Here is a 10,606-nt window from a genome sequence, read left to right as displayed (position 1 = left end):
CTTGCGCCTTTTTTTTTTAACAAATAAAATACGTAGAACGTTTCTTTATTAACAAAAAGCAGTCTTAAATATTTTATTTTCTGTTAGTAAAAATAGCATTAACCTATAGAGGTAAGAACCACTCAGTTCCTACCCCTATAGATTAATGCTATAGCAGGCTTCTAAGTTTTCTCCGGACCAGGGGAAAAATCCCCAGCTTTCTTCTCCTCTCGACGGTGTCCTGGTCTTACAACAATCAAGTTATTCATTTCAGATTTATTGGAAAACGTAAATACCATTTTAAAAAAATAAAATCAATTAAATGTAAATTTTAATGTTATTTAAAATGACACATTCATATTTTAAAATTAAGCTAAACATGATTTTTAGATATTTTTTTTGTAATGAGTTTTATTGTTTCGCATATAATTATTTAACTTAATATTTCTTATTTTATTTACAAATCAGCCTATTGATTTCATCTGTTTCGCTTTCTGTATTAAGTACAATCTCAAGAAAATCTTAATCTTAAATGTGACGTCGGAAAGAACGTCTTTACATTATTTTATTGTCAATATATAAACGAATATAATTCAATTTCAGCGTAATAATTTACACGACTTAAAGAGCCGTCGTTATTACACTGGCTTACACCGGACGAAAACGAGTGTTATATTTACGTTAAATTTTGTTGTTAAATCGGCCCAGCAGAGGGCTCCCAATAATATTTCTTTCCTAAATATTAAGGGTTGGCCGAGCCTCGACCACGTCGTCCGTGTCAAATTTGGTCGCCGTTCGATTCTTAACGTAACGTTTTGGCCTATTTCTCCGTGATAAATAAAAACTCGCGCACGTGCTATCACGACTAGCGCGGAAGTTTTCGCCGTAAGAACGGAAGTGACGTACCGTTACGCCAGACGTTTCCACGTGACCGACGAAACGCGTGGTTTTCCATTCGTTCCAGAATACAGAAAAGAGTTCTGACGAAATAACGAACACACAACGCCAAACGAGTCCTGATCGGGCGGAGGCCCTACGCACGACGACGGCGAGCCGAATATCAGTCGAAAGATGCGAACTTATCCATTTTGACGGAATAATCGAGCGAAAAATCTCGGATGCGACGTCGACTCGCTAATGTCAACTTTGGGGGTGGTACGCGGCGAAAGCACAACATCTCGCTACACGTGATTGTGGCCCGACCCACCGCTACGTCACCGAATCGACGATGATTGGTCGAACCCGGAAGGTTCCAGTCGCGTAAATCCGCGCGCTTATACCTGTACTCGACGATTAATCCGTCCGCGGCTTAATTACGAAATCTTGGGAAAAAAGTCTGGATTCCTCCGAGGTATCGAGAGGAATTAAAGTCGATAGAGCGATTGAGACAATTCACGCATCCGTTCCAAAGTACGGCGGCCACCATTTCGGCCTCAAAATGCCGACGTTCTTATACCCGGATTCGTTAGACAGTTCCAGAGCACTGTTCGATTGGATCGGATCGAGAGCGCTCTCTAGCAGAGATTATATAGCGTATATTTTCTAAACGATAAATCGAGCGAAATTTATTTTTAAAATCCTGTTTGAGAGTAAAATTTCTATGAAAGACAATGATCGGGCGACCGAGACTGGTATAAGGACGAGGCGTTCCGGTAGCCATGCAACGTCAATCATCGTGACCACGTGGTGCTGTGGCATTTTTGCACCAGAGAACGGCGACTGTTTTGACGAGTCCCGCCATCTTGGCAGGAAAGTGTTCGACGAACGTGGCCCGGGTGTTTACTCGTTCCCCCGTTTCCAATATCGCGTCGCGTTCCGATCGAAGCTGTCGGCAACCGACTAATTGATGTAACGGTGATGAATCTGGAGACGTTACTGGAAGCGGCGAAATACGTCGAATACAGTTCCAAAGCTAAAGCACGTGGTAAGTCCTTTTAAAGGTCGGTAATTGCGGAATCGGTTTTCGAGGGTCGAGGCGGACGAGGCCAGCGTCCCAGTCCGATTATTCGGGCCGCAGCGTCGACACGGTTCCGACCTTTTTGTTCCGAGTCTTCAATGGTAATTCGTAATCGCCGCATAACGGCCTTCTCCGGCCTTTATTCGCCGCCCTTCTTTATTTAATAACATCTTTTTCCTACGATTTTAAAATCGATCGCTCCGATAATTCGAATTAACCCGGAAACGACGCGCGCGCCCGCCCGCACCGTCGCTTCGACTTTTATTATTGTCGTCTTCCACGTGACGCTGGTAATTGGCGGACGCGAAGGCAGACGAGCGCGTAAACACCGACGACGTGAGACTGACGTTTCACTTCCGTCCAAGGGGAAGAACCTCATGACTACGACACGTTTGGGAGGTTGTATGCACGCGAAGAAGCCTCGCCGACCGGACCCAGACACAGATCGGTGGCCTGCAAACAGGACGGCGAACCTCCAGCCGGTCGCCCCGATGCCTCTAAGGAGAGAAGACGTTCCGGCGGAGGACAGTTGTCCAGGGAACCTCCGATTCTGGGTGACGAGATACAGGGGTGAGTCGCCTTCTCTTAAATCTCTTTCCCGCTCGAGTATCGCTGTATCAATTAACGAAAACTCCGACTTTTTTCAGGGGAGGAGGAACCAGAGAGGTGCACAACAAGCTGGAGAAAAACAGGTGAGCCGGTAGTCGAGTCGACGTCTAGTCGACGTTTCGCACGTTATTCCTATATACTGTGTTTGTCTTCGCACCGGACAGGCGCGCCCATCTGAAGGAATGCTTCGAAACGCTGAAGAGGCAGCTACCCAACATGGAAGAACGCAAGACCTCGAATCTCAGCATCCTGAGGGGAGCCCTGCGTTACATCCAGGTGAGTCGGGCCTCTCCGTGCTCGCGTGGCGCGGAACGACGTCGCGCCGGCCGCGGGCCCGGCCCGGATTGCGCTTTCCCCAGGTGTCGACCCGCCGACCGTCTCTTCGTCCGAAATTGGCCGAGGTGTTTTCCGACGGCACCGACCGAAACGGCATTTCGTTCCGGAAGAATCGGTCGCGGGCGAGAGACGAAGATCCGGCCGCGGATCGGCGCGGCCCGGCGTTACGCTCGGTCTGGGGCCGTGGACAGAAGCCGGCGTGCGCGTCGGTTGTCTTCCGGAAATCGCGCGACTCGAAAACGTCGTTGGCGACGTTTCCGACCGCCGATCAGAAGTCGGCCTTTTTTCGAATTCCGAACGGTCGACCTCTGGTCATCGGCATCCGTTTCCGCCTTCTCGACGCCTCGTTTTTTGGTCTAAATTTTATTTTTCCAGCGTCCCATCGTTCTTCGTCGTCAAAAAATCAAACTGGATCGAAAACTAAGTAATTAAATTGAAAAAGCATCAAATCGTTTCTTCTGTCTTTCCTCGTGCTTTCCACCGATTTCTCTCGTGGTCGGTCGAGCGTGCGCCGTCGGCTCCGATTTGACGTCGTCGTTGATCCACGTGCTCGTTCGCGATTTTTGACTCGCGTGTGGCTCGCGACGCGTCAGGGCGCGAGTCCGCGCCGTCGAAATTTTTAAAATGGAAACGGTGGTCGGTGCAGCTTCCGATTGAGTTTCGTTTTCTTCTGGTCTCGTTCGGAATGCGCTTCCTGGCTTAGAAACGTACGAAGTACCAATCTTAGTTTTCGGCCAATCGATAGAGAAATATTAAATCGAAATTAGTTCCCGTTTACGGCGCCTGAAACGAGTCTCGGATTTAACGTTCGTTAACTCGGGAGTTCGTTTCGCCTTCCCTAGAGCGTGTCCCGTCGTTTCCGACGTCGCTTTCCCCGATTTAATGGCCAGAATTGTACCGACAATTCTCTCTCTCGGTGCGATTCTCGCAAATCGGGGTCTAACGTCGCTGACGTAAATGGAAATTTTTTTTACTCGAACGTACTACGATATCTCGTTAAAGTATTCGTTTATATGAAACGAGGGCGAAATTATTTCGTTACTACTTATGGCAATGTCCTGTCAATTCATTATTATTTTTATTTTTCTCCCTGTTTTTACACCAGTCGACGACTGTTTAAAAAAAAATATTGTAAGAAATGAAAATTTGGCAAACTGTTGGATTGTGGACTGGAGCATCAAAATCAAAGTTGTGCTAGTTTGCCATGTAGCTTAAAAATTGGACGGGTCTGAAAAAGTGTGGAGTCCTCTTTTACCCTGGCTCATTTTCCTTCATGGATTTTGGCAGAATGAGGGAACAGGACGTGGTCTGTCCTGTTCCCTCATTTTTGTTTGCAGAGAGAACAGACAGATATTGGATGTGGTAGGATTTTTGTCTTGCTCCTGTAGGTTGGGCTCCTCTGCTCTCATCTGTCTTTCTCCAAATTTGCACAGGATCTGGTCAAAGTTTTCTCTGTTCATTTTAGTGCATGGAAACTAGTGTTTGCTGGACTTCTCTGATATGATTTTGTTGTGATCAATTTGTGTCGATGGCATACTTTTGATTATATTTATTTTTGGAATTATTGTTTCTTGTTTTGACTCATATTGTGGATTATAGTTTAGGGTAAATTTTATTGCTTGTTTTATGCATTTCAGTAGTTGGATGTCAACTGAATAAACTGTCTGGTTGGGTGAAATAATATTTTAATTTTTCAGCTTGAAATGTTAGGATCTGTTTGAATATTTAAGCATTTTTCCTCTATATTAGGTTTGAAATTGCTTATTCTATTTCAGTTATTCTTGTGTTATATTTTAGGTAATAGATTAGGATCTTTTTCACAAAATATAATTTTCCGATTTCACTAATCTTCTTATTGTTGCTTGGGAGAAACAAATATGAAGTATTACAAATTATGTAAAAGAATTATTAGAATTTTGCCAAAGTATGTTGTTTTTTGATATTCCCAATTATAAAATACATGAAATTATATTGAAATTCAGATGGTTTTTCTAATTGACATTCTCAGTTAAACTGAATTGTTTGAAACATTAGCAAAAACAATTTCATAATTTTAAAGTAGTATAAAATTATATTGTGTATGTTGATTTATGAAACAGAATGGCTGGTCAAAAACCTAAGTTCATGGAAAAAAACTTTTCAGAAACAAAAAACTATATACAATCAAACCTCTCTATAATGGAACTTGTATATAGCAAAAACCTGTCATTAATGGAAAATTTCTTTGATCCCTTGAATTTTTTGCAAAAATTAATGTAAATTAACTTGCATATAGCAGAACCTGTCTAACAGAAATGGAAAGTATAATTGGGTTGTTTAATGGAAAAATCTATCTTTATCTGATTTAACACATCTTCAACAAGAAGTTTACAAGCTTAGCATGTATAAATCATTAAAAAAAAAGTAAAAAAATACACGTTAACAATACAGAATAGCAAAATACGACTACTGTATTACAGTAATTTTATTGGGATTTGAATGGAAAATTTTTGCATATCTCGCCATTCTGAAAGAATATTTCACAAAAATGGGTAGACTTGGATAGAGATGACTGTCAAGCTTCCTGCTTGGATACTTTAGCATTATATTAATGCTAAAGTATAAAAGATATAATTGAGATAAGTTAGTATTTGTTCATCTGTTTATTCTCATTGGTAAGAGTGAACAAATATTTTCAAATGCAAATATTTTCAACCCTATTAACAAGTCATCAACACAGGCATCAAAAACAAGACGTAGTGTTACAAGAAAAAATAGAATAATACAAAACAATGAATATCTAAAATATAATGTTGCAATGAACTTTTAGGATAATTAAGAGATGAATAATTATAAGAAATAAAAATAAAAACTTAAAATAAGTAAAAACAAACCTTAAAAACAAATGATGATTAAGATGTTAAAAGTGGACAGGAATTGTTGATAAGAAACTTCTATGCAGAGTGGAGAGAGTTAAGGCATAAATTCAAAATTGAGTTTTTATAGATTTTGTTCTTTTCTAATATACAAGCATGAGAAGGGTGGCTGTTACTCCAGATGAGTAGTAATCCAAGAATAGAATTTGGAAGTTTAGTTAAGGATGGTGAAACAGTGCTATCAATTCCTTTATTTGTGTTGTATTTTTATGTTTCTTAGTTTTTGGCAAAAAGATCTAGAAGTGATCATTATATACCATATACCAAAATTTTTATTCTTTGCAGGAATGATATAGACACCTTACAATGAAGATATCAAATAAAATACCTCTCAAAACCCTGATAGCATCCAGTGACTGTATATGTTGGCTCTACCACTAGGTCTCTGAAATGGCAAATAAGGGAACACAAATACAACATTGATAGTGGAAAACTATTCACTGCCCTGTCTGCACATGCCACTGACAATGACATTGAAGCTTTGTTACAGCAAGAAAGTTGATCTTTACAATCATGCACAGTGAAGGTATCATGAGATGTGGAGGCCCTGGAAATTTTTAAAGCCAACAAGAAGGGGCATGCATTAACTATAAAGAGAAAAAACAAATATCATATGCTTAGCAAGCAATATATGAATAAGGTGCCATTCAGTCAATGTAATACACACTTCTTATTATGTAGTGATGTATGTTCATTTCTATCAGAGGTTCATTGGTAATGTAGTGATTTGAATTTGATGAAGGTTCTTCTATACATGTTCTATTCATAGAATGTTGAAAACCTGAAGCAGGGCTCAGGAGGAGCTCAAAAACATTTGTTAATGATTTAAATCTGTCACAGGACACTAGTGATGTTTTGAGAGGTGTTTTATACTTTACCATTAAGTCCAGTTGGAGGGTGAAAGAAACTATTGAGGATATCCTCATTGTTAGCAACAAATGGTATAAGATGAAGTGTTTATTATTAGACTTAGCAGTGTCCTTACACAGTGGATGCAAGATTACTTTTTTCTCTGTTTTCACAATATTTTACAATCTGTTTGCTAGTGTTTGGCAGCTAGTTATTGTGATGGAACTTGATTAGTTGATCAGTTCTGCAGACAGGAAAGCCATTCTATGAAGCCATACTTATGAAATTCTTTGTAAATTTAATTTAAGACCCATAAATCTGAAGCAGTGAATGTACTAGTACATTTATTTAATTAGAGTATGAAATGCTGACACTGTAGAGCAGAAAGAATCCAAGAAAGAAACTGGAATATAAAAGGGATTAATGAAAACTTTAGTGTGGGTTTGTCCTTTCATTAGCAAAAGATGTATATTCAGGAAATGCATATTGTCCCCATATACAGTGATGCCTTGAACTTCAAATTTAATTTATTCCTGGAGGCTGTTCAAATTTCAAATTGTTCAAAGTCTGAAGCACATTTTTCCATTACAAATAACGGAAAGTTGATTAATCCATTTGCAGATCCTAAACAATACCTATTTTGATAAACTTAAAACAGCAAGTACACATAATTTAAAGTAAAAATAACACAATCAAATGCTTTAATAATAAATTGAAAATTTCATTAACTAGTTGTATATTGTTGACTTAGGCATCTTAAACATGGCCATCAAATCTGCTGTATGTGTAATGTTTTCATGCCTCATGAACTTCCTTTTTCATTTTTGCTTTTGATACTACAACCTATCTTTTAGACTTTGTTGCTTTCATACAATTGTCAAATGCCATGGTTAATAAGTAAATGGTTATATCGTGTTCAACAGAAAGTTTTTGCATATTACTAACAGCTGTCATTACTTAAAATAGATGTGCAATTTAATTATAACATTCAATTATAATGAATACAATCTCACATTAGCAGTAATGTGGGATTGTGCTCTGTGTTTAAAATGTTTTATTTTAAACTTATTTACAAGACTATGTCTTGTCTCTAAAATTGTGCTGCTGTTAATGGCTGCACATCTTAGAGGTATGAAGGAGTACATGTCAGGAGTTGCAATTTGGCACAGAGTATTTGATGCCAAAATCATGTGCACATAAAATAAACCAGACTTGTAGGTAGTCAGGGGACCGAGAACAGGGTCAAAAGAAAATATGAAATGCTGAGACTGTTTCTACAAACGGGCATGAGTGCGAGATTTGCGCATATGTTGCTCGTGCTCTCCGAGACAGTCTCATCCCAAAAATGGTTTCGCTGTTTTATTTGTTTTATCTCTTTACATTTTATTTGAATAACATCAAGTTGAAATGTCTTCAGATAAAAGGCATATTAGGCATATGCTTATGAGTTTTGGAAAAGATATACATTAATGCCATACAATAAAAACAATTCATAATTTGTATGGGGAAGATGCTACAAAACTTTGAACATTAAAAAGTACCATTCAAGAAATTTTGAACTAAGGGATACAAAATGTATGGGGTACCCAAAAACTGTCAACAAAGAAAGATTACAGGAAAGAAAGTAAATATAACAAATATGTGTAGTCTTTAACCAATATCCGGCGTGAAAATTCCAAACTAATATTGGCAAACGCTTTTGATGCCCCTCCTGGGCTCTTCTTCAGGCCAAATTTAATGTACTGGATTCTTAAATTGAATATTTTTAAATAAGAACGTGCTCTGTTACTAGAAGTTCAAATGAGGAAGGTAATCACATGCCTTTCCGAATTATAATTTCTTTATAATTTATATTCGTGGAGATATGTTGTGCGCATCTTATAATAATCTCGCGTATTTTATAATCACGTGCCTTTCTAAAAATAATTTTAACTATTGGATATACGATGTGCGCATCCCATAATAATCTGGTGTATTGTATAATAAATTACGATTCATCATCCAATAAATACTGCCACGCTGTTGAGAGATTCATTTCTTCTTTAAGATTGAGTTTTAAAATTCTTTAAGATTCAATATTAGTTTGGAATTTTCATGCTGGATATTGGTTAAAGACTACACATATTTGTTTTATATGACCTGGTGTGGGAGAAATCCTTGAAAGTAAATATAACTACAAGTTTTGTGTGTATTCGTTTCATGTAACAATTAAATTAAATGTAAGGATTACATTGTCTTTTTTCAAGGCTACTTGTTTTCAAATTGGTTTCTGTTGTTGAAGTAGAACTAAAATATAAGGAAGAAATTGTGAAAAGTTGAAAAATAACTTACAGTATTCTATATATAATCAAACCCACCAAAACTAAAGTGATAAAAGCACAAAAAACATACGAGTGTAATGTCTTAAGAGTGAGAGATGACTTGGATGCACAATAAGTTATGCTTATGTTTCAAGTATATTTTTTATTGCATATGCAATTTGAACTCCATTATGAATTTTTGCCAAATTTAGTGTTTGAACTTTGAAGCATTTAAAGTTAAATTGTTTAAAGTATGAGATACCACTGTAATTGATTGAGTTGTAATGTTAATTCAAGGATTGTTATTCATAAGCGAGGAAAAATTTATCCAGCTTAGGAATCAACTGGAGCTTATAGAATCAGTTAGTCTAAATGTCCATACATTCCAAATAAGCATATTGTCATCTACTTTATGGTTGTAGTCACTGATAGGTGAAAAATAGAGATTACTTTTTCAGCTTCATTATAACTAATTCACAAAGTAGTTTTTTTTTTTTTAAATAGAACTGTTATTTTTTCCTTGTGGACTGTGTTGTTAAAGGAGAAAAATGATGTGTAAAAAAGTTAAGTTTCAGTTCTAACTAAAGCACTAGTTCTAGAATATCTGAAAAATATTTGTAACCATTAAGGATATAAGAAAGTAAAAAGTCTCAGAGCACAAAACAACATTCAAGGTTAATAGAGGGCATATAGGCTTACAAAGTTGAGACAGTCTCTTTGTTCTTGTGTATGATATCTTTGAGTTCTCTGACTTCTTTTCAATTGAGGGTAGAAACATTATATTATAAATGCATATATATATATTCCTTGAGATGTTTTTCTTGAAGATAAGCAGAATGTCATTTCTCTGCAGTAGGTCTTAATTTCTTTCTGTCATTACAGATCTTAGCAGAAGGTTTATGTAGAACTGAATGGTAATGCAAATTACATTAAAGAAATGAATGATCCCTCTAGTGAGGATTCCACAAATTCTCCACTTTGAGCTTTTAACATAATCATGTTAAAAAAGCAGATTGTCTATTTTACAGAAACTATAGATTGTGCAAAATGGTGAATGCAGTGTAAAATAAGCAGAGTCTCTGACTAAATAGTATAAACTTTAGGAAAATTATCAGTTCATTGAACTATTTACAGCTTAAGTTTCTACATATGAGATCGGTTTTCTTAAGTAGCATTTCATTTTTAACTCTAAATTTAGGCATCAATTTTAAAACTAATACAAATAAAATATTAATTTTTTGCATTCATTTTATGAAAAAAGTTAGATTGAGGAATAGGACATGACTATTATAAATAATAATCATTTTGTTGATTTATCTAAATATATAAAATTACTTGTCCTGACTGACTGAGTGATTGACTGATTGATTCATCATCGCCCAGAACAAACAGCTGGACCTAAAGAGGTGAAATTTTATACACAGTTAGGGTACGTCATGATAATGCACACTAAGAAGGGATTTTTCGAAATTCCCCCGCGGCAGAGAGGAAAGGATTAAGGCTTAACTGAAGAACAGCTTCTACTGTAATATTTTAGATGTGATTTTTTGTTTTCAACTACGTTTAGTTTTCATTGAGTACTTAGGTGTATTAAATTGATAACATTTCAGACATTGTTTTTGAGGGTTAAAATTGGTGAAATTTGGGACTATCCCAGACAA

At 37.2% G+C, this 10,606-nt stretch overlaps 1 protein-coding gene across 1 annotated transcript; it reads left to right on the top strand.

Annotated features, from left to right (window-relative positions):
* The first annotated feature begins 651 nt into the window (after nucleotides 1-651).
* On the top strand, nucleotides 652-10,332 carry LOC111634976. The gene is made up of 4 exons (XM_023379824.1): nucleotides 652-1,903; nucleotides 2,302-2,506; nucleotides 2,584-2,628; nucleotides 2,710-10,332. The coding sequence occupies exons 1-4, from the start codon at nucleotides 1,837-1,839 to the stop codon at nucleotides 3,239-3,241; spliced, it is 849 nt and encodes a 282-aa protein (XP_023235592.1). The 5' UTR covers nucleotides 652-1,836; the 3' UTR covers nucleotides 3,242-10,332.
* The last annotated feature ends 274 nt before the right edge of the window (nucleotides 10,333-10,606 follow it).

Source organism: Centruroides sculpturatus, unplaced genomic scaffold (genome assembly GCF_000671375.1).
Source record: "Centruroides sculpturatus isolate CEXI.00-Female unplaced genomic scaffold, Cexi_2.0 scaffold883, whole genome shotgun sequence".
In the NCBI taxonomy this organism is placed as follows: Eukaryota; Metazoa; Arthropoda; class Arachnida; order Scorpiones; family Buthidae; genus Centruroides; species Centruroides sculpturatus.
This window is presented reverse-complemented; position numbering and strand designations above follow the sequence as displayed.

Excerpts from the sequence above, each read along its gene's own strand:
- LOC111634976 (XM_023379824.1), top strand. The coding sequence starts at position 1,837 with ATGAATCTGGAGACGTTACTGGAAGCGGCGAAATACGTCGAATACAGT. Across the intron at positions 2,507-2,583 it reads CTGGGTGACGAGATACAGGG|GGGAGGAGGAACCAGAGAGG; the intron begins GTGAGTCGCCTT and ends GACTTTTTTCAG. Across the intron at positions 2,629-2,709 it reads AACAAGCTGGAGAAAAACAG|GCGCGCCCATCTGAAGGAAT; the intron begins GTGAGCCGGTAG and ends CGCACCGGACAG.